Consider the following 23,939-nt stretch of genomic DNA (forward strand, 5'->3'; position numbering starts at 1 on the left):
TTGCTATGCCACCCAGGCTGGTCTCAAACTCCTGGCCTCAAGCGATCCTCCCTCCTCAGCTTCTGAAAGTGACATGATTACAGACGTGAGCCACCTCGACCAGCAGCATTTTTTTTTTTTTTTTTTTTTTTTTTTTTTTTTTTTTTACAGAATCTCAGCTGGAGTGCAGTGGCACAATCTTAGCTCACTACAACCTCCGCCTCCTGGGTTCAAGCGATTCTCCTGCCTCAGCCTCCTGAGTAGCTGGAGTTACAGGCAGCTGCCACCATGCCTGGCTAATTTTTGTATTTTTAGTACAAATGGGGTTTCACTATGTTGGCCAGGCTGGTCTCGAACTCCTGACCTCAAGTGATCCGCCCACCTCAGCCTCCCAAGGTGCTGGGATTACAGGCATGAGCTACTGCCCCCCAGTCTCTCTCTCTCTCTCTTTTTTTTTTTTTTTTTTTGAGAACAGGGTCTTGCTCTGTTGCCCAAGCTGGTGTGCAGTGGTACAATGAGGTGGAGGAGGCGGAGGTGGCAGTGAGCTGACATTGCTCCACTGCCCTCCAGCCTGGGCAACAGAAGGAGACTCCGTCTCAAAAAAAAAAAAAAAAAAAAAAAAAAAAAAAAAAAAAATGTGGGTAAGATCTTCTATTATAGTTTCCACGAGAAAGGCACAGTGAGGCAGATGAAAGTTGCCACAGACTAATTTGAATAATTTCTCCAGGCTCTGGTGCATACGTGCTGTCCCTAATTGCCTGGCACCTGGCCCTAAAACAATCAGGTCAGGGCAACAGGCTTGAGTTGTCACAGCTCTGCAAAAATGTGGTCGTGGGGTGTGAGGAACTGTGTGTGCTCTCGGACAAGCCAGTTGTTTGCAAACTCTCGAACAAATTAGCTAACCCTGAAGAAATCGGCAAACCCTGGGAGAAGCTGTCTCTCCGGCATTAGCAAGGTCCAAGATGCCAAAGCATCAGAAAATAGAGAAACTTCTGGCCTCAAATGAACCTCACAGAAAGACCAGTCCCCTACTGTGGGGCCCCATCTCCCAAAGACCCCCCAAACTAGGAAGCACTTCATTGTTTCTCTTCTCTGTAGGCTTTTCCACATGCTGTCATTTCTTTCTCTTTCTGTATTTTTATGTATTGTTATTTGGATCAGGGCCTCACTCTGTACCCAGGCTGAAGTGCAGTGGTGCAACTCAAGCGATCGTCCCACCTCTGCCTTCCCAGTGGCTGGGACTTTCCCTTGTTTTCCCTAGGGTCTGTTCCCCTGCCCTACCTGGCTCCTGTGTCCCCAGACAGCTGGTCAAGCAGCAAGGGAAGGGGGTTTCCTCCGCACGTGTTACTAGGGCTAAGGGATAGAACCCAAGTTAGCCACCCACCTGCGCATTTGACCTCGCCACAGGGTCTGACAGCTGCACCCTCCACAGACGCTTGGATCAGATCTCAGTTCTGTCATTCTGTGACCTTCTGTTGCAATTTGCTGAAAAGCAAGCGAATCCTGTGCCCAGATGCATTGGCACACATCTGTGGTTGTATACCGGGTACCCAGGAGGCTGAGGTGGGAGGATTGCTTGAGCCTAGGAGTTCGAGACCAGTCTAGGCAACATAGTGAGGCCTTATCTCTACAAAAGATAAACTAAATTAGCCAGGTGTGGTGGCATGCACCTTTGGTGTTAGCTACTCAGGAGGCTGAGGTGGGAGGATGGCTTGAGCCCTAGAGATCTAGACTTCAGTGAGTTGTGATCATGCCATTGTACTCCAGCCTGGGCAAAAGAGCAAGACCCGGCTGGATGCAGTAGCTCACACCTATAATCCCAGCACTTTGGGAGGCCAAGGCAGGAGGATCACGAGGTCAGGAGATCGAGACCATCCTGGCTAACACGGTGAAATTCCGTCTCTACTAAAATATACAAAAAAAATTATCCGAGCATGGTGGCGGGCGCCTGTAGTCCCAGCTACTTGGGAGGCTGAGGCAGGAGAATGGCGTGAACCCGGGAGGCGGAGCTTGCAGTGAGCCAAGATCACGCCACTGCACTCCAGCCTGGGTGACACAGTGAGACTCCATCTCAAAATAATAATAATAATAATAATAATAATAATAACCATAAAAATGGGCAACCAGCAGCCCTCAGGGCTGCTCTGTCTATGGAATAGCCATTCTTTTATTCCTTTACTTTCCTAATAAACTTGCTTTCACTTTATGGACTTGCCCTGAATTCTTTCTTGTGTGAGATCTAAGAACCCTCTCTTGGAGTCTGAACTGGGCGCCCTTTCCTGTAACATCTCACCATCCATGTCCAGAACATTTTCCATCAGGAAATCTGTACCTATTAAATAATAGCACTGGCTGGGCGCGGTGGTTCATACCTGTAATCCCAACACTTTGGGAGGCCGAGGTGGGTGGATCATGAGGTCAAGAGATCGAGACCATCCTGGCCAACATGGTGAAACCCTGTCTCTACTAAAAATACAAAAAATTAGCTGGGCATGGTGGTGCATGCCTATAGTCCCAGATACTCAGGAGGCTGAGGCAGGAGAATCTCTTGAACCTGGGAGGCAGAGGTTATAGTGAGCTGAGATTGTACCACTGCCCTCCAGCCTGGTGACAGAGTGAGACACTGTCTCAAAATAATATTAATAATGATGATGATGATAATAACACCTCCTCCCTCTTCCCCCAGCCCCTGGTAACCTCCATTCTACTTTCTGTCTCTGTGAATTTTCCAATTCTAGGTGCCTCACTATGCTCTCTTTTGTGTTCATTTTTCAGTTTTTTTTTTTTTTTTTCTGACTCTCACTCTGTCTCCAGGCTGGAGTGCAGTGGCGTGATCTCGGCTCACTGCAACCTCCGCCTCCCAGGTTCAAGTGATTCTCCTGCCTCAGCCTCCCAAGTAGCTGAGATTACAGGTGCCCACCACCACTCCCAGCTAATTTTTATATTTTTAGTGGAGACGGGGTTTCACCATCTTGGCCAGGCTGGTCTCGAACCCCTGACCTCAGGTTATCTACCTGTCTTGGCCTTCCAAAGTGCTGGGATTACACGTGTGAGCCACCGTATCTGTCCTGTGTTCATTTTTGTTTTGTTTTGTTTTGTTTTTAGATTTAAAAAAAGTTTTAAAATTTTTTGTAGAGATGGGTTCTCACTATGTTCGAGGCCGGTCTCGAACTCTTGGGCTCAAGCAATTCTCCTGTTTCAGCCTCCGAAAGTGCTGGGATTACAGGCGTGAGCCACTGCACCTGGCTGCATTCATTTTTTATGAAAGGTGTAAAGTCTGTGCCTATTTTTTGCATATGGACATCTGATTGTTCTAGCACCATCTGTGGAAAATGTAACCACACCAGACTAATCTGGTTCACTTTTTTTTTTTTTTTTTTTTTGGAGACAGAGTCTTACTCTGTCACCCAGGCTGGAGTCCAATGACACAATCTCAGCTCACAGCAGCCTCTGCTTCCTGAGTTCAAGCGATCCTCCAGTCTCAGCCTTCCAAGTAGCTGGGATTACAGGTGAGCACCACCACACCCGGCTAATTTTTGTATTTTTAGTAGAGACGGAGTTTCACTATGTTGGCCAGGCTGGTCTCGAACTCCTGACCTCAGCCGATCCACCCGCCTCGGCCTCCCAATGGTTCAACTTTTTTTTTTTTATTTTTATTTTTGGAGTCTCGCTCTGTCGCTCAGGCTGGAGTGCAGTGGTGCTGGCGCGATCTTGGCTCACTGCAAGCTCCACCTCCCGGGTTCACGCCATTCTCCTGCCTCGGCCTCCTGAGTAGCTGGGACTACAGGCGCCCGTCACCATGCCCGGCTAATTTTGTTTTTGCATTTTTAGCAGAGACGGGGTTTCACCGTGTTAGCCAGGATGGTCTGGGCTAGTCTCGATCTCCTGACCTCATGATCCGCCCGCCTCAGCCTCCCAAAGTGCCAGGATTGGAGGCGTGAGCCACCGTGCCGGGCCCCGGTGGTTCAGCTTTTATGTAGCAAAGTCGTGAGTGGTTTTTCAGTTGCCACTGACCCCCAGGTTAAAGGTCACATAACCTGAGCATGTCCAGGTGAACCAAGCCTGAAACCACAGCCAGAACCTAAGTGCTCCCACTGAGGAGAGAGGAGTGGAGACTGAATTAAGAAGCAGACACCACATGACAGGACCTAGGATCCGATCAGAGAGAGCCCTGGCATCACCCCATGGCCAGATCCAATCAGATCATGCCTCCCAGCATCACTTCAGTGCAAGATCCAATCAGAACACGCCTCATTACCCTACGCTTATAAAAGCTGCCCCAGCCTGCAGCTCCTGGAGACAGATTTGAGTGTTTCTTCCTGTCTTCTTGCAGTCGACTTGAAATAAAGCTTTTATTTTCTCAAAAGCTGGTGCCATGTATTGGCCTCTATGTGCATCGGCAGGGAGCACATTCATTGTATAGATAGCAAGAAGATTGTCCTTTCTCACTGAATTGCCTGTGCACTTTTGTCAAAGATCAATTGATTATATTTGTGTGGATTTATTTCTGGACTCTATATCCTGTTCTGTTGATCTGTGTGTCTTCTTTTTGCCAATACTGTCTTGGTTATTGCAGATTTCCAGAACGCCTTGATATTGGATAGTGACAGTCCTCCGACTTGGTTCTTCTTTGATATTTTGTAGGTTATTCTGTCTTTGCCTTTCTGTATCAATTTTAGGATCAGTTTGTCAATATCTACAACCTGGCAACATCTATTAAAATTAAAAATATAGGCCGGGCGCGGTGGCTCACACCTGTAATCCCAGCACTTTGAAAGGCCGAGGCAGGCAGATCACGAGGTCAAGAGATCAAGACCATCCTGGCAAACACGGTGAAACCCCGTCTCTACTAAAAATACCAAAAAAAAAAAAAAAAAAAAAAAAAAAATTAGCCGGGCGCGGTGGCGGGTGCCTGTAGTCCCAGCTTCTCGGGAGGCTGAGGCAGGAGAATGGCGTAAACCCGGGAGGCGGAGCTTGCAGTGAGCCGAGATCTCGCCACTGCAGCACTCCAGCCTGGGAGACACAGCGAGACTCCGTCTCAAAAAAAAAAAAAAGTGTGTTCAATATGATTCCATATTTATGAAACAATAACCCCATCCTCTCTTTTTGGTCTATATGTTTATGAACATCTACCTTTGTTTAATGAACAAAGAGATTAATGAACCTGTTTAATGAACCTGGTAGATTGTTAACGTGAAGAATGACCAAAGCAAGAGGAAATAAGAGAAAAAGAGAGGGTAGTTCAACCCCTGATGACTGCTGAAGAAAACAGTAACTCCTTTTTCTAAACCAGTGCTGTCCAGCAGAAATATAAATGCAAGGTCAGGTTCATGTCTGTAATCCCAGCACTTTGGGAGGCGGAGGCAGGAGGATCGCTTGAGCCCAGGAGTTCGAGATCAGCTTGGACAACATGATGAAACCTTTTCTCTACAAAACATACAAAAGTTAGCCAGGTGTGGTGGTGTCCATTTGTAATCGACCTACTTGGGAGGCTGATGTGGGAGGATTGCTTGAGCCTGGGAGGTTGAGGCTGTAGTGAGCCGTGATCACACCACTACATTCCAGCCTGGGCAACAGAACAGGATCTTGCCTGATAAAAAATAAATAAAGTAAAAACTAATGCAACCAACATGGACAATCTTAACTCTTTTAGAACCCACATTTTATTTTGTATTTATTTACTTATTTATATATATATTTTTGAAATGGAGTCTCATTCTGTTGCCCAGGCTGGAGTGCAGTGGTGCAATCTTGGCTCACTGTAACCTCTGCCTCCCAGTTTCAAGTGATTCTCCTGCCTCAGCCCCCCAAGTACCTGGGATTTCAGGTGCCTGCCACCATGCCCAGCTAATTTTTTTTTGTATTTTTAGTAGAGACGGAGTTTCACCATGTTGGCCAGGCTGGTCTCGAACTCCTAACTTCATGATCCACCCACCTGGGCCTCCCAAAGTGCTGGGATTACAGGCGTGAGCCACTGAGAGGCCTAGAACCCACATTTTAAAAAGTAAAAAGAAACAGACGAAATTGTAATAATGTAATTTATTTAGTCCAGTGTACCCAAAATATCAACATTTCACCCCTGTCATTGCTATTTTAGGCATCTTACATTCCTTTTCTTTTATGAAGTGCTTGCGATTCCGTGTGGATTTCACACTTACATCTCCATAGAACTGGTTCAAATGCTCAAAAACTCCCTGTGACCAGTGGCCACCTAACAATCTATGGGAAGACTTGAGTGCCCCCTAGTGACAGATTTGATTAACTCCCTCTTGGCAATTAGGTCCTCAAACAAATCAGATGGTGTGGCTCCCTGCCTAGAACCCACCATGGCTCCCTGCTGCCGCCTGGTTACGTCCACCCTCCTAGCTTTCAAGACTCCTTTCAATCTGAGTCCTGCTCATCTCTCCACAAGCAACTTCCACACCTTCCTTCCGGTCATATCAGATTTGCTCACCATTCATTCATTTACTGATCCATTCATTCAGCATTTATTGAGTGCCAATGAATGCCCTGGCACATGTGCATTTTCTGAAGATCAGTGATATTCAGGTTTCTGGATCTGACCATTTGCACTTAACCAACTTCATTTTTGAGTGTCAGTCTTCTTGTCTGACTTAACTAATGGCACCCTTAAGGTTTCAGGGGGCAGGGCAGGAAGCTGCAAGAGCACGCTTTGCCAGCGGGTATGGGACCAGAGCGAGAGAGGCTGGGCAGGCATTGGGGCCCCAGATAAATGGGTGCAGATGGCAGAGCTGGCAGTGGGTGCCAAAGTCCTCCCTTCTCCCAGCAGGACTAATCCTAATCCAGTTGAAGTCTGACCTCAAAGCCACCATGGTGTCTCAAAATGCTGGGATTATAGGCATAAGCCACTGCACCCCGGCCTTTCTTTCTTTCTTTCTTTCTTTCTTTCTTTCTTTCTTTCTTTCTTTCTTTCTTTCTTTCTTTCTTTCTTTCTTTCTTTCTTTCTTTCCTTCCTTCCTTCCTTCCTTCCTTCTCTCTTTCTCTCTTTCTCTTTCTCTCTTTCTTCTTTCTCTCTCTTTCTCTTTCTTCCCTCCCTCCCTCCCTTCCTTCCTCTCTTTCTCCTCTCTCTCTTTCTCCTTTCTTTTGACGGCGTTTCACTCTTTTGACGGGCGCCTCATCTGGAGACGCCAAGGCTGGAGTGCAGTGGCACGATCTCCGCTCACTGCAACCTGTGCCTCCTGGGTTCAAGTAATTCTCTGCCGCAGCCTTCCAAGTAACTGGGATTACAGGTGCCCACCACCATGCCCGTCTATTTTTCTTTTGTATTTTTAGTAGAGATGGGATTTCACCATGTTGGCCAGGCTGGTCTTGAACTCCTGACCTTGTGATCCACCTGCCTCGGCTTCCCAAAGTGCTGAGATTACAGGCGTGAGCCACTGTGCCCGGCCTCTTTCTTCTCTTTCTTTTTCTTTTTCCCTCCCCTCCCCTCCCCTCCCCTCCCCTCCCCTCCCCTTCCCTTCCCTTCCCTTCCCTTCCCTTCCCTTCCCTTCCCTTCCCTTCCCCTCCCCTCCCCTCCCCTCCCCTCCCTTTCTTTCTTCTTTCTTTCTTCTTTTTGAAAGGGTCTTGCACTGTCTCCCAGTCCGGAGTCCAGTGATGTGATCTCGGCTCACTGCAGCCTCTACAGTAACATCTGGGGCTCTCAGACATCTGGGGCTCTAGTGTTCTTCTCACCTCAGCCTCCTGAGTAGTTGGGACTACAGACTCCTGCCACCATGCCTGGTTAATCTTTGTACTGTTTGTCGAGACAGCGTTTGCCGTGTTGCCCCAGCTGGTCTCTAACTCTTGGGCGCAAGGGATCTGCCTGCCTTGGCCACCCAAAGTGCTAGGATTACATGTGTGAGCCCCTGCTCCCAGCTCGACATGGAAATATTGCCAAGATGTATTAAGAAGTAAAAAGAGGCTGGGCGTGGTGGCTCACTGGCTCATGCCTGTAATCCCAGCACTTTGGGAGGCCGAGGCAGGCGGATCATGAGGTCAGGAGACAGAGGCCATCCTGGCCAACATGGTGAAACCCCATCTCTATTAAAATACAAAAAAAAAAAAAAATGGCCTGGCGTGGTGGCGTGTGCTGTAGTCCCAGCTAGTTGGGAGGCTGAGGCAGGGGAATTGCTTGAACTTGGGAGGCAGAGGTTGCAGTGAACCAAGATTGCACCACTGCATTCCAAACTGAGTGACAGAGCGAGACTCTGCCTCAAAAAAAAAAAAAAAAAAGAAGTAAAAAGAGGGCCAGCATGGTGACTCATGCCTGTAATCCCAGCACTGTGGGAGACCGAGGCAGGCAGATTGTTAGAGGCCAGGAATTTGAGACCAGCCTGGGCAACATAGCAAGATCCCATCTGTACAAAAAATTTTAAAAATTGGCCAGGTGTAGTGGCATGCACCTGTATTCCCAGCTACTCCAGAGGCTGAGGCAGGTGGATTGCCTGAACTCAGGAGGTGGAGGCTGCAGTGAGCTGTGATCATGCCACTGTACTCCAGCTGGGGTGACAGAGCAAGACCCTGTCTGAAAAAACAAACAAACAAACAAACAAACAAAAAATAAAGGGAAGGAAACACTGACACATAATACGTGGATGAGCCTCAGAAATAATGCTAAGTGAAAGAAATCAGATTAAGAGGCTATGTAGGCTGGGCGTGGTGGATCACACCTGTAATCCCAGCTACTCGGGAGGCTGAGGGAGGAGAATCGCTTGAACCTGGGAGGGGGAGGTTGCAGGGAGGTGGAAGATTTCAGTGAGCCGATATCATGTCACTGCACTCCAGTCTGGGTGACAGAGGGAAACTGTCACAAAAAAAAAAAAAAAGTAAAAAAAAGGGCCACCTAGTGTGTGATTCCATTTACATGAAATGTCTAGGCCAGGCTCTGTGGCTCACGCCCATAATCCCAGCACTTTGGGAGGCTGAGGAGGGCAGATCACCTGATGTCAGGAGTTTGAGACCAGCCTGGCTAACATGGTGAAACCCCGTCTCTACTAAAAATACAAAAAATTAGCCAGGCGTGGAGGTGGCAGGTGCCTGTAATCCCAGCTACTCAGGAGGCTGAGGCAGGAGAATTGCTTAAACTTGGGAGGTGGAGGTTGCAATGAGCCGAGATTGTACCACTGCACTCCAGCCTGGGCGACAGAGCGAGACTCCATCTGAAGGAAGAAAAAAAAAAAAAAAAAAAAAAAAGAAAGAAAGAAAGAAAGAGAAAGAGGCCAGGTGCGATGTCTCATGCCTGTAATCTCGGCACTTTGGGAGGATGAGTTGGGAGAGTCACTTGATCCCAGAGTTTAAGACCAGCCTGGGCAACATAGTGAGACCCTATCTCGGCCAAAAAAAAAAAATTACGAATTAGACAGGTGGTACATGCCTGTAGTCCTAGCTACTCTGGAGGCTGAGGTGGGAGGATTGCTTAAGCCCAGGAATTCGAGGCTGCAGTGAGCTGTGATCTTCGCCACTGCACTTCAGCCTGGGTGACAGAGGGAGACCCTGTTTTTTTTTGGTTTGTTTTTTGTTTTGGTTTTTTTTTTTGAGACGGAGTCTCGCTCTGTCGCCCAGGCTGGAGTGCAGTGGCCGGATCTCAGCTCACTGCAAGCTCCGCCTCCCGGGTTTACGACATTCTCTTGCCTCAGCCTCCTGAGTAGCTGGGACTACAGGCGCCGCCACCTCGCCCAGCTAGTTTTTTGTATTTTTTAGTAGGGACGGGGTTTCACCGTGTTAACCAGGATGGTCTCGATCTCCTGACCTCGTGATCCACCCGTCTCAGCCTCCCAAAGTGCTGGGATTACAGGCTTGAGCCACTGCGCCTGGCCTTTTTTTTTTTTTTTTTTTTTTTTTAATTATTTTTACAAAGAGGAAAAAGGGCAAATACAGAAATACACAATGTATAAAGGTGCAAACGTGTGTTTATTGGAAAGAGAAATAATATATTGTATATGGACCCTAGACAGCTCCCCTGACTAGAACATCAAGGCAATGGGGCAGGGGCCCAAGGCCATGGGGAAGGCTTCCAGCTTAGTGGCCTGGGTTCAAATTTGCCTGTATGTATTCTTTCCTGGTGGTGGGGTCCCAGTGGCGATCTGGTGGCTCTGTGCCTCAGTTTCCTCATCTGTGTAATGGGATGATAGCAGAACCTGTCTTGGGGGTCTCTTATGAGGATCCAGCCTGATCTTTTCCTCGGAGCTTTCCTGGGTCCTCCGCGGCCTCCCTCCTCGCTCCAAGCCTCATTCCTGGGCATGTGGCCAAACTCCTGGCGTTGTACGCAATGCTCCGACTCCCAGCTGCTTCCTGTGCTTGTACAAAGAGGGCTCTGTCCCCAAGCCACCCTAGCCTAGGCTGGCCCAGTGCACTCCACACACTGCAGGCATCTCCCCATCCCTCCTCCCATCTCCTTGTCCCCAGCCCTGACCCTGTGCTCCTAGGCACACCCTGCACACTCCTGTCTCCATGCTAACGAACATGTGGGGTCTACTGGCCCTGCACACAGTCAAGTCCCACCTATGAGGGGGGGCTCCATGGCTGCTCAGAAAGTCAGACGGAGGGTGGGGCTGCAGTGACTCACAGTGACCTTAACGGGATGACAGTGGCAGCAACGGAGGGGGGGACAGCTCTGGGGGACATTAATAGTGTGACAATGTGACAGCAACAGGTGACAATGTCACAGGAACTGGGAATGATGGGGAGGCAACAGGTGACAGCAACAGGTGACACTGTAATTTTAAAACCCACTAGGAGCCAGGTGCAGCGACTCACGCCTGTAATCCTAGTACTTTGGGAGGCCGAGACGGGCAGATCACAAGGTCAGGAATTCGAGACCAGCCTGACCAACGTGGTGAAACCCTGTCTCTACTAAAAATACAAACAGAAAAAAAAAAAAAAAAAAAAAAAGAATTAGCTGGGTGTGGTGGTGCACGCCTGTAATCCCAGCTACTTAGGAGGCTGAGGCAGGAGAATTGCTTGAACCCAGGAGGAGGAGGTTGCAGTGAGCCAAGATCCTGCCACTGCACTCCAGCCTGGGTGACAGAGCAAGACTCCATCTCCGGGCGGCAGCGGTGGGTGGCTGGGGACAAAAAACAAACAAACAAAAAGAACACCCACTAGGGGCTGGGCGTGGTGGCTCACACCTGTAATCCCCACAGTTTGGGACTGAGGCAGGTGGATCACCTGTGGTCAGGAGTTCGAGACCAGCCTGGCCAACATGGTAAAACCCTGTCTCTACTAAAAATACGAAATTAGCCAGGCGTGGGTGGCGGGCATCTTTAATCTCAGCTACTCAGGAGGCTGAAGCAGGAGAATCACTTGAACTGGGAGGCGGAGGTTGCAGAGCCGAGATGGCACTGGGTGACATCCAGCCTGGGTGACAGAGCAAGACTCCATCTCGAAAAATACAAAATAAAATTTTAAAAAATTAGATGGTGATGCGTGCCTGTAGTCCCAGTTACTTGGGAGGCTGAGGCAGGAGAATGGTTTGAACCCAGGAGGCAGAGGTTGCAGTGAGCCGAGATTGCGCCACTGCACTCCGGCCTGGGCTACAGAGCAAGACTCCATTTTAAAAAACAAAGAAACAACAACAACAACAACAAACTTTAAAACACCAGATCCCCATCTGAGCCCCTGTCACTCAAAGTGTCTCCTGTCACCTTCACACCTTCACCTTTCTGCTGGGACATATTCCCCAGCTCATGGTCATACCATCACCCAGGGTGTCAGGCGGTGGACCTTGGGGGGTGTCCATTGGAGCCCCCATGGACCTCATTTTGCTGAGGGACCTCATTTTGCCAGCATCTCGGATCACTGAGCAACATCAGGGCTTGAGGTGCCAGGTGGTAATGAATGGTGTCTTCATGGGGCTTGATCCACGTGTGATGTGGGTGAACGTGGCTGGCTGCGACATTGCCAAGCTTGGTCACTCTTTCTGCTGAGCCTGGTTGGTGCTGATGCCAGTAGATCGTGATGTTAAGAACCCTGGCACTCTGGATGATGGTATGACCATGAGCCGGGGGAAATCTCACAGCAGAAAGGTACAGCTGTGAAGGTGACAGGAGACAGGCATGTCCCAGGTAGCGAAGCAACCAGAAAAGAGCAGGGTGTCACATGGACAGGTGACAATGAGACAGGGTTATAGGGACAAGTGACTGTAGAATAGGAACGTGGTGATGATGATGATATACATATATATTTAGAGACAGGTTCACGATCTGTCATCCAGAATGGAGTCCAGAGGCAACACCATAGCTCACTGCAGCCTCAAACTCCTGGGTTCAAGCCCTCATCCCGCCTCAAGCTCCCAAGTAGCTGGGACTACAGGTAGATGCCACCATGCCCAGCTAATTTTTCTATTTTTCTGTAGAGATGGGGTCTTGCTATGTTGCCCAGGCTTGCCTTGAACTCCTGGCCTCAAAGGATCCTCCGCCTTGGCCTCCCAAAGTGTTGACATTACAGGCGTGAGCCACAGTGCCTGGCTGATGATGCAATTTTGATAGAAAGACCATGTGTGTGCTTTGTACAGTCCTCGGTGGGTGGACTGTGATACGGCGTAGGATTTAAAGCCTAAACATTCCTTCTTCTTTTTTGAGATGGAGTCTCTCTCTGTCGTCCAGGCTGGAGTGCAGAGGCATGATCTTGGCTCATTGCAGCCTCTGCCTCCCAGGTTCAAGCAATTCTCCTGCTTCAGCCTCCCAAGTAGCTGGGACTACAGGTGCACGCCACCACGCCTGGCTATTTTTAAAATATTTTTAGTAAAGACAGGATTTCACATGTTAGCCACTTGAGACCTTGTGATCCGCCCAACTTGGCCTCCCAAAGTGTTGGGATTACAGGTGTGAGCCACCGTGCCCAGCCTAAATGTCCCTTCTTAACAGCGTGATGTAATGAGGGCACAGTGGGGGGTGACACTGTGATACCACATCAATAACTGGCAATAACAGACCAGGGTGGCATCATGAGAAGTCTGAAACCACAGCACGCGGTGTGGACAGTAGCCTGGGTGGGGGGCTGTGAACAACCAACCACTGCCCACGCTCTGCTGTCATTGAGAACTTCCGGGTGCAGGGACTTCCAACAGCTCCACATCTTGGTCTCGCCACACCGTCTGGCTTCCTTCTCCCCCGGCTTCTAGAGAGCAGGTAGGGAGACTTCTAGGGCTGAGTCACTACCTTCCCACAATTCTTCCAGGAAAACCCTGCTCCAGACTCAGCCATGGCAACAGTGGCCGTGCAATGTCCCTGGGATGGGACAATCTCTCCCCACCTTTTGCACCTATACTGGGCTGCTTCTAGGGCACCTGGTGCTTGTCCCCGTGCCCATGTAAGATACATTTGTTGCAGAACAATTCTGAGTGGACCTTGGCAGAGGAGCCTGGAAAGAGGCATCCAAAGTGTCCGGGGAAACTGGTTTGTCCACAATAGCCCCTGGGCACACCCCCTAACAGGAACCCCACCCCTCTGTCTCTGTTGGGCCACCTTGATTCTGGGGTTCCCTCCCCAGTCCACGCTCCCCATGCCCCAGCGCCCCACCTGACCCTACTCACAGGGTCCACGGACCCCTTCCTTGGCCAGGATGACTGGATCTTGTCCCTGAAGTTGGCGTCTGTTGAATGCTCCCCGAGCCTAACCCTGGGGCCTTCAATGCTCCCCGGACACAGTCTAAGACCTGGAAGTGGAGCCTTGGGAGAACTTCCCCTTTCTGTGAGTTCCCCCACTGTGTCTCCCCTCAGAGGCGGTGGGGAGCCTGCTGAGGGCTCCTGGGTGCTTCTACCCTCTTCTTATGTTTCCTGCTTTCCTCTTGCTCCCTGCCCTTCTCCTTTCCCCTAAAGTTCCAACCTCACTCCATCCAGGCATGTTTGTTCTAAGTTCTCTCCATCTCCAGGCCTTTGCCTGTTCTGTTTCCTACAGCAAACTCCTATGCAACTATCAAAACCTAGTTCAAAAATCCCCTCCCAGGCCGGACACGGTGGCTCACGCCTGTAATCCCAGCACTTTGGGAGGCCGAGGTGGGCGGATCACGAGGTCAGGAGTTCGAGACCAGCCTGGCCAACATGGTGAATCCCCATCTCTACTAAACATACAAAAAATTAGCCAGGCCTGGTGGCACAAGCCTGTAATCCCAGCGACTTGGAAGGCTGAAGCAGGAGAATTGCTTGAACCTGGGAGGTAGAGGTTGCAGTGAGCCAAGATCGCGCCATTGCACTCCAGCCTGGGTAACAGCGTGAGACTTTGTCTCAAAAAACAAAACAAAACAGGCCGGGCGCAGTGGCTCACACCTGTAATCCCAGCACTTTGGGAGGCCAAGGCGGGCGGATCAAGAGGTCAGGATATCAAGACCATCCCGGCTAACACGGTGAAACCCAGTCTCTACTAAAAATACAGAAACAAAATTAGCCGGGCGTGGTGGCAAGCCCCTGTAGTCCCAGCTACTCCGGAGGCTGAGGCAGGAGAATGGCCTGAACCTGTGAGGCGGAGCTTGCAGTGAGCTGGGACCGTGCCACTGCACTCCAGCCTGGGCAACAGAGCGAGACTCCGTCTCAAAACAAAACAAAAACAAAATCCTCTCCCTCCCTGTAAATTGTGAGTTTACCCTATTGAACTCCCAAAGCTGACAGTGCTCAATATACTCCCACCTGAGCACTTCTGGAATGGAGACAAGGTCTCCATTTTTTGGAGATAGAGTCTTGCTCTGTTGCCCAGGCTGAAGTACAGTGGCATGATCATAGCTCACTGCAGCCCCAGCCTCCTAGGCTGAAGCAATTCTCTTGCCTCAGCCTCCCGAGTAGCTGGGACTACAGATGCATGCCACCAGGCCTGGCTAAGTCTTTTTTATTTTTTAATTTTTTTTTTTAATTTTTATTTTAGAGATGGGATCTCACTATGTTACCTGGTTTCAAGTCCATTGGGCTTACTTATTTATTACATTCCAGAAGTATTGTGGTGGGGGGATAGTCAGCACAATCAGCTTTGGGAATTCAATAGAATAAACTCACAATTTGCGGATAGGGAGGGAATTTTTGAACGGGTCTTTGACAGATGCATAGGAGTTTGCTGGATGGAGTAACAGCTTCAGGCCCAACGCACAGCTTCTGAGAGATCCCCATGTTAAAAGTCTATTCTCAAAGGTAGGAAGGTGGTGGAAAAACCTGGAAATTTTTGTTTAGAGTACTGACAACAGATAGCGAGCCGAAATTCTTGTCTGGTCCCTTTGGTAGGTGGAGAAACAGGTTCAAAGCGATTTGAAAGTTTACACCGTTTGTATTGTTAACTTCTTCATTTTGAGAACCAGATGAAAAACCTGGGCCCTTCTCCCTGGGATTTACATCTTTACCCAATGTTTTGTCAACATATTTAGGGGCCTCTGATCTCAGCCTAGTTAACAATCCAGGCTCCAAGAGCCAGGTGAGTTTCCAACGATTCTCCTTGCTCAAGGGAGGGGGCGGCAGCTTGGGAGGCCGTGGGAGGGCAGCCCAGGTGAGTCCTGGGACCTGTCTGCCCAGGTTGTCGTCCAGGCCCCACAAATCAGAGCCCCACCTCCATCTCAATCTCGATCCGAAAACGCGGCCCCCTCAGCCCCAACTAGGCGCCCCCAGCCCAGAGCCCCCCGTCCGCCCTCCCACCCCTCCAGCCCATCGGAGTTTTTCACTCGGAGCCCCAGGCCCTTCCCCGAGCCGCAGCCTCTCTCCCCGCCCCGGATCGCAGCCCCCCGTCCCCGCCCCGGGAGCTACGAGGTGCAAACGCGCCCTCCTCCAACTCCTCCCGCCCCCAACTCCCCTCGAGTGGCAGCTCTGGGCTGAGAACGCGGCGGGGTCGGCCTCTCGGCTTCGCGTTCCCGCCCCGGGTCCCCGGCGCCGCAGGAGCCCGCCCTGCAGCGCTGAGTCCCGCGCGTCCGTCTGCCGTGCCCGCCTCCACGCGCGCCGCCTCGCAGGTAGGTGAAGGCGCGGGGCCCCCGGCAGGGCGAGATCGTTGGCCCCGAAGGGTGGGGAAGGCGGGGGCGGGGGGGCCTGCAGCGGGAGGCGGAGAGGATTCCTTTGTTCGCAGCCGGGCAGCCCCGGGCCCAGCCCCCTCCCCTCTCCGCCTTCTAGTGGCGCCCGCCGCAGTGGGGAGTGGGGGCGCGGGGACCCAGCGGGAGGGGCTCGGCCGGGGCGCGGGGCCCCTGACCCCACAGGTGAGGGCGGAGCCAAGCGTGGTCGCGGCCGGGGGCTCTGCCAGGTGGAGCTCACGCCCGGCGGGCTCCCGCGGCGCCCTCTCCCCGTCGGCGGAGCTTGGGATCCCTCGCTCCTTGGCCCTCAGCCTCCACACCCCGTGCTGGGCGCGCCTTCTCTGCTCATTCATTCCACAAACTCCAGGGTGTGGCTCGTAGAGGCAGCGGTGTGTAGGGGGGACCGAGGCAAATCAAGCCAGAGACTCCCACCCCACCCAACTCCCCCACCCCACCCGAGGCAGGGGGCTGGGGCGGAGGGAGTGGGGGGAGGAGGGTTTGCAGGCCCCGAGGCTGCTTCGAGTCCACAGATTCTCGGAGTGCGGACTGACCCGGACAACAGAGAAGCAAAAAGAGGGCGCCCCTCCCCAGCCTGCCAACTCTCCAACGTTGACAGGGGTCTCTCCCTTCTCGGGGCCTTTGGACAACCCGGTTGGCCCAGAGAGGGGCGTGACCAAGGCCACACAGCAGGCCTCCTCGCCCGTTCTACACCTAGGCCCAGTTTCTTTCCTCGCTAGAACCTGAATGGAACAGGAAGGCCACTTGGTCTGGCTTCTTTCCCTCAAGTATTTTGCCTCCACCCTCCAAACGGTCATCTCCTGTTCCGGTCTTCTTCCTCCCGTCCTTCATGACCCAGGAAAGACCCAGCCACGGGGGGCAGGAGCGAGTTCCGTTCCTGATCTTCTCACCCTCCTTCTCCTCTTCCTGGGCTTAAGCTCAGGCTTAACCCCTCACACATGGTGTGATGGCCTTAGTTTGCTCATCTGTGAAATGGGCACAGCAGCAATTCCTTCCCTGCTGGGCACAGGGGTACTCTCTGCATTGGGAAGTTCCAGCCCCTGCCTGGGCCCCCTGCCCGGAATGAGGGACAGTGGTGTGGTTGCCCGAGGCAGCCCTGAGGCCCATGCGGAACCCAGGGAGGCATCCAGCCCTGACAGTCAGAGGAGGCTTCCTGGAGGAGGTGTGATGTTAGAGAAGGGTCTTGGGGCTGAGGGTGCACAGCTGAGGCAAGATGGGCATGGGACATGGAGGGGAGGGGACACGGGGCCAGGTGGGGCCAGGCGTTGCAAGAGTGGGGGTATCTGTGTCACTGAGTGACAGTGGGGTGGTTGCCTCCCACGACTTACCACCTTCCTCACACCTTAGATGCTCTCCTGGCTCCACCTTCCCAGCCAGAACTTTAGGAATCTCCTCAACGCCCCCCACCTCCCATGACATCAGCCTCCCGCTCCTCTCCTCTCTCTGCCATCTGGACAGCCCCCAGCCTCCTGACACCCTGTTTCTGCTGGGGACCCTGCTGCCCTTCCCCACTCCACCTAACATGCATTTTGACTTTGCTCCTCCCGTTCAAAGCTTTTCAAGGGCTCTTCATTGTCCTTGACAAACGAGCAAAAGCTCCATGACACCGCTATGCCCACTCCTACAACGCCTGGCCCCACCTGGCCCCACCTGGCCCTCTCTCCCCTCCCTTCCATGTCTTGTCTTGGCTGTGCACCCTCAGCCCCAAGACCCTTCTTTAACATCACACCTCCTCCAGGAAGCCTCCTCTGACTGTTCACTGCTTCCCGGTTGGGGCTGGATGCCTCCTTGGGCTCCCAGAGGCCCCAGGGCTGCCCCATTTGGCAACCACCCTGCCCTCCTCGTTGTGTTGGGTCTCCCATGGCCAGGGTAGGGGGCTCTTCTAGGGCTGACTCTGCTTCCTCTCCGCAGCCTCCAGGGGACACGCCATGACTCTGGAGGGTCTGTGTTTGGCAAGGGGCCCCCTGGCCCGGCTCCTGCTGGCCTGGTCGGCCCTGTTGTGCATGGCAGGTGGCCAAGGCCGCTGGGATGGGGCCTTGGAGGCTGCAGGTCCTGGACGTGTGCGGAGGCGGGGCAGCCCAGGCATCTTGCAGGGGTGCGTGGTACCTGGGATGCTGGGAGACCCCTTCGGTGTGGATTGGACTGTCCTGGGGCCAGCGGAATGCCCGGGGGATGTCTACCCAGGCAGGGGCTCACCAGACCTATCTCGCTGTCCCCGAAGGCCGAATGTGTGCGGCTCCCGGTTCCACGCTTACTGCTGTCCGGGCTGGAGGACATTTCCTGGCAGGAGCCAGTGTGTCGTACGTGAGTGCTGCTGCCTTCTGGAGGTGGGGGGCACAGGCCGGGGACACTCTTACCTGCCTGCAGGTCCAGCTCTGTTTACACAGGGACTTAGCCAGGGGCCTCTGGCTGAACCACAGGAATGGCCCTTGCATCTGTCCTCAGGGTTCCAGGCCAACCTGCCATGTTCATTTCCTTTGCCCTACAACCTCTTTGTGTCTATCTGTCTGTCTCTCTGGTTCCCTTTCTTTGTCTCTGCCTCTCTCTGTTCATCTCTGCTCGTGTCTCTCTCCGTTGGTTTCTTTTCTTTATTATTCTTTTTTTTAGAGATGGGGGTCTCTGTGTTGCTCAGGCTGGTCTCGAACTCTGGCCTCAAGCGATCCTCCCATCTCAGCCTCCCAAAGTACTAGGATTCCAGGTGTGAGCCACCGCACCTGGTCTCTCTCTTTTGGTTACTGTATATCTATTTGATTCTCTCTGTCTCTCTCTCTCTCTCTCTCTGAGTCTCTTTCTCTCTGCTTCTCTCTGGCTTCACCCTCTCTTTCTGTCTCTGTCTCTGTCTCTGGAATCTGACTCCACTTCCCAGGAGACACCCAACCACAGTATCCAGAACCCCAGCACCTCCAGCTCTGTCCTCACAGCTCGGCAGCTCTGGCCCAAAGACAGTTCTCTCCCAATGGCTGTGGCAGAATCACCAACCCACAGCCTGGGTCGTACCACCTGCCCAGCCCAGCCTGAGAGTGGGCGGATGTCCCATGAAAAGAGGGGTGGTGTGCTATGAGCAGAGCCGGGGATGCAGATGACCAGCAGTGTTCTGGCCAGCCCGGACACTGATGGAGCAGGCATGGTCCAGGCTCGGCCCTGGTCTTGACTGCCACCTGCTGCACCCATCCAGCCATCTGTAGGCGCGCCTGCGGTGAGGGCTTCTGCTCACAGCCCAACCTGTGCACCTGTGCGGATGGGACGCTGGCTCCCAGCTGCGGGGTGAGCCGAGGTGAGCGGGAAGTGGCCTCTTAGGGGAGGGAGAAGGTCACAGGGTTCCGGTTTCCACGAGGAGCCTGGGCTGCTTTTGTTGAAGGACAGGAGCGGGGCTGAGCATGCCTAGTCCTGCAGCCTTCCTGGGAGGGCATCTCGGGGCCTGTCTCCACCTTACTATGCATCCCACCTTCCTGTCCCCAGGGTCAGGGTGCAGTGTGAGCTGTATGAATGGGGGCACCTGCCGGGGGGCATCCTGTGTGTGTCAGAAGGGCTACACAGGCACCGTGTGTGGGCAGCGTGAGTATCCCCGCGGGACTCCCCTCCTCGCACACTTGGGACTGCGATCCCAGAGCACTGGTCTCTGCTGCCAGCTGCCCACTGCCCAGGGGGTCCTTATTCCTGGACTGGAGATTGCAGGGGACATTTATTGTCACAGTCTTTTTTCTTCTTCTTCTTCTTCTTTTTTTTTTTTTTGATACAGAGTCTTGCTCTGTCGCCCAGGCTGGAGTGCAATGGCATGATCTCAGCTCACTGCAAGCTCCGCCTCCTGGGTTCACGCCATTCTCCTGCCTCAGTCTCCCAAGTAGCTGGGACCACAGGCGCCCACCACCACGCCCAGCTAATTTTGTTTTTGTATTTTTAGTAGAGACGGGGTTTCACCATGTCAGCCAGCATGGTCTCGATCTCCTGACCTCGTGATCTGCCCGCCTTGGCCTCCCAAAGTGCTGGGATTACAGGCGTGAGCCACTGCGCCCGGCCTTTTTTTTTTTTTTTTTTTTTTTTTGAGATGGAGTCTCGCTCTGTTGCCCAGGCTGGTGTGCAATGGCACCACCTCAGCTCACTTCAACCTTTGCCTCCCAGGTTCAAGCAATTCTCCTGTGTCAGCCTCCCGAGTAGCTGGCATTACAAGCACTCACCACCACGTCGGGCTAATTTTTGTATTTTTAGTAGAGACAGGGTTTGACTATATTGGACAGGCTGGTCTTGAACCCCTGACCTCAGGTGATCCACCTGCCTTGGCCCCCCAAAGTGCTCAGATGACAGGCGTGAGCCATGAGCCCAGCCTCAGTCTTATCATTCAACCTGGGCCAGATCCTGGGGATTCCTGGGTGAAGAGGAGTTTACTGTGAACCCCAGCTCTCTCTGCTGCTGGGGGACCTCCGGCCACCACCCTTTCTCCCTCCACAGCCATCTGTGACCGCGGCTGCCACAATGGGGGTCGCTGCATTGGGCCCAACCGCTGCGCCTGTGTGTACGGCTTCATGGGACCTCAATGTGAGAGAGGTACCAAGCACGCAGGGGTGGGAGGCAGACAGGGGACTTGATGGAGGAAAGGGGGTTTCCTGGAAGCCCCTGAGACATGGCCAGGCCTTGACAGGCCCCAACTGGCCTCCTTCCCGCGGTTGGGGCAGTCTGAGGACATTTCTTTCATTTGCTCATCTATTCTCCAAAACATCTGCTATTCACTGGCTCTGAGCGACGGCCTGTGTTGGAGTCTGGTAGGAAAAAGAGAGGATGTGCCGGTCTGAGGTGTAGGGAGAAGAAACTGCAAGCAGAAGATTCTTATCTGGGGGTTTCAAGGCTAAGACAAGGGTTGGGGCAGCCTTGGAGCACATGAAGGACAGAGAAACCATCTGCTCCACGGAAGGGAGTCAGGGAGGGCTTCCTGGAGGAGGGGACCCCTCAGCTGGATCTGGTAGGGTGGATTGGACCTCATGAGATGGGCAAACCCCCTCTTTATTGCACTCTAATTCTTTTTTTTTTTTCTTTTTCTTTCTTTTTTTTTTTTTTTTTGAGACAAAGTTTTGCTGTGTCACCCAGGCTGGAGTACAGTGGCACGATCTCGGCTCACTGCAACCTCCACCTCCCAGGTTCAAGCGATTCACCTGCCTCAGCCTCCCGAGTAGCTGGGATAACAGGCATGCATCCCCACGCTCAGCTAATTTTCGTAATTTTAGTAGAGACGAGGTTTTGCCATGTTGGCCAGGCTGGCCTCAAACTCCTGGCCTCAAGTGATCTGCCTGTCTTGGCCTCCCAAAATGCTGGGATTACAGGAATGAGCCACCACACCCAGTCACCCTAACGCTTAAAAATGATCCCATTTTTAAGAGGGCTAAAATGGATGGGGTCCTCTGCTGAGAGGTTGTTACCAAAATTAAGAGGGTGGACGTACCAGGAGTTTGAGACCAGCCTGGGCAATGTAGTGAGACCCTCCCTCTACAAAAAGTAAAAAATTAGCCTACTGTGGTAGTGCATATCTGTAGTCTCAGGCTGAAGTGGGAGGATTGCATGAGCTCAGGAGTTCGAGGCTGCAGTGAGCCGTGGTGGTGCCACTGCATTCCAGCCTGGGTGAGAGAACCAGACCCTATCTCTCTTAAAAAAAAAGAAAGAAAAGAAAAGAAAAAAAGAAAGAAAGAAAAGAGGCCAGGCACTGTGGCTCACACCTGCAATTCCAGCATTTTGGGAGGCCGAGGTGGCAGATCACTCGAGGCCAGGAGTTTGAGACCAGCCATGGCCAACATGGCAAAAGCCATCTCTACTAAAACTAAAAATAAAAGATTTAGCAGGGTGTGGTAGCGCGTGCCTGTAGTCCCAGCTACTGGGAAGGCTGAGGCGTGATAATTTTTTGAACCTGGGAGGCAGTGAGCCAAGATCCCACCACTGCACTCCAGCCTGGAAGACAGAGCGAGACCTGTCTCAAAAAAAAAAAAAGAAAGAAAGAAAGAAAAAAAAAAAGAAAAGAAAAGAAAAGAAAAAAGGAGAATGATGGACACAGTGATGACTTTCTTGTGAGCAGTGAGGTGTGGCAGCGATGGGGAGAGAAGAGGGAAGGAGTCAAGATGAACCCCAGGCCTGGTCTGAAAATTGGGGGGAAGCTAGTGGTGCACCCTGGCAGGGAGGAGGAAGACTGAGCTCTCTGTTGGCTGGGGGACTTGCAAGCTGTCCGGGAAGCAGCTGGACACTTAAGCCTGGGGCTGAGACGGCGGTGGGAGCTGCTCTGTCCATGGGGAGCTGAAGCCCAGGGTTCAGCTGAGGATCCCCGCTAGAGAAAGCGGCAACATCAGAGACAGCTACCTGGACATTTACGCATGGACGGAAAAAACAGAGCCCACAGGGGGCTGAGAAAGAGAAAGAGAACAGGAGTGGGTGGTGTCAGGGACGTCCAGGCTTGTGAGATTTTCAGATGCAGGAGGCATCTGAGTGCCCAGCGTGGCGTTTCAGCCCAGGAAAGCGAGGATAGGCAGGACCTGGGTACTAGAAGCTGGAGGGGCTGGGGAAGTGACCTGGGTTTGAGGGTGGGCTTCTGGAAACTGCAGAATTGGAACATGGGCTGTTGGAGGCGGGCCAAGCTCTGGGTGGCAGGAGAGTGAGGGGGAGGGGGAAGTGGGGGAGCTACTAGGAATTGCGTTTTGGCATCAGGACAGCCTGGGGGTGGGGGGGTCTCTGTGAAGCCCCTCCTCCTTATGGGGCCTGAGTTGGGGGTGACTTTGGCTTCTTCTCTTGGGAGGGGCTGCCCTTGTTTGAGAGCTAACTCCTTTATTGGAAACATCTGGAGAAGAGAGCCAAGAAGTCGCATCTGGGCTCATGTACTGGGGTTGGGGGAACCAATGCGGTCACCTTGGGCTGGGCCTGATGGGGACTGGGGATGTGATGTTGGGGGTCCAGAGAATTTAGGCAGATAACAGATTCTTCCCCAAATCTGGGCGATATGGCAGGGCCAGGCATATGCTCAAGTACTAGACATGCCTTTTAGCTGGGCGTCCGTGGGTCCCTGCCCGGGCCTGAAGGGAGGACAGGCCTGGGAAAGGAGTCCCATCAGTTCAGACAGGATGTTCACACAGGCCCTGAGCTTTATGGGCTTGGAGATCCTAGTCTGTCTCTTGGAAGTTGGTCAGGAAATGCTTTGAAAAAAAAGGGTTTTGAAGGGTGAATAGGAGTTTGTTAGGTAGGGAAAGGGGAGGAAAGATATTCTATTTAGGAAGAGAGCAGCATAAGTAAAGCCTGGTCTGTGGGTGCAGGGGGCACTGAGAAGGTGTTAGAGACGCAGAGATCTCTAGACAGGGGCAGTCCTCAGCCAGGTACCCATATCTGTCTGCCCTGCAGATTACCGGACGGGACCCTGCTTTGGCCAAGTGGGCCCCGAGGGGTGCCAGCGTCAGCTGACAGGCCTCGCGTGCACCAAGGCACTTTGCTGTGCCACTGTGGGCCGTGCCTGGGGCCTTCCATGTGAACTTTGCCCTGCACAGCCACACCCCTGCCGCCGAGGTTTCATCCCCAATATCCACACGGGGGCCTGCCAAGGTGAATAGTGGGGTCAGGGCTGAGTGGGAGGCCTTGGCCAGCTTGGTTCTTCCTTCTGATGGGCCTCTCACTCCCTTGCCGGGCTTTGTCCTTGCAGATGTGGATGAGTGCCAGGCCGTGCCAGGCCTGTGCCAGGGAGGCAGCTGTGTCAACACGGTGGGCTCCTTCCATTGCCACTGTCCAGTTGGATACCGGCTCGGTGACAGCAGTGTTGCATGTGAAGGTGGGTGACTGGAGAGGGACAACCTGGGAGCTCCTCTGTGACTTGTGTCTGGGGGGCTCAGGCTCCCCTGCAGGAAGGCAGAGGGGTCAGACTGGTGAGGTGCCCAGTTCTGACCTTGTCCCTGTCTATGTAGATGTGAATGAGCGTCTCCGCGTGCCCGGCCTCTGCTCCAGGGTGACTGCACCAACGC

At 52.7% G+C, this 23,939-nt stretch overlaps 1 protein-coding gene across 1 annotated transcript in view; it reads left to right on the plus strand.

Moving 5' to 3' along the window:
* Nucleotides 1–17,721: 17,721 nt before the first annotated feature.
* The window catches only part of FBN3 (fibrillin 3), an 87,743-nt gene continuing 81,525 nt past the window's right edge, over nt 17,722–23,939 (plus strand). The window contains exons 1-7 of the mRNA XM_073017018.1: nt 17,722–18,061; nt 18,188–18,270; nt 19,142–19,240; nt 19,426–19,521; nt 20,413–20,508; nt 23,329–23,526; nt 23,624–23,749. Of these exons, the coding sequence (XP_072873119.1) occupies nt 17,895–18,061; nt 18,188–18,270; nt 19,142–19,240; nt 19,426–19,521; nt 20,413–20,508; nt 23,329–23,526; nt 23,624–23,749 (865 nt within the window). The 5' untranslated portion in view covers nt 17,722–17,894. The remainder of the gene's footprint in view (nt 18,062–18,187; nt 18,271–19,141; nt 19,241–19,425; nt 19,522–20,412; nt 20,509–23,328; nt 23,527–23,623; nt 23,750–23,939) is intronic.

Source organism: Chlorocebus sabaeus, chromosome 6, assembly GCF_047675955.1.
Source record: "Chlorocebus sabaeus isolate Y175 chromosome 6, mChlSab1.0.hap1, whole genome shotgun sequence".
Classification (NCBI taxonomy): domain Eukaryota; kingdom Metazoa; phylum Chordata; class Mammalia; order Primates; family Cercopithecidae; genus Chlorocebus; species Chlorocebus sabaeus.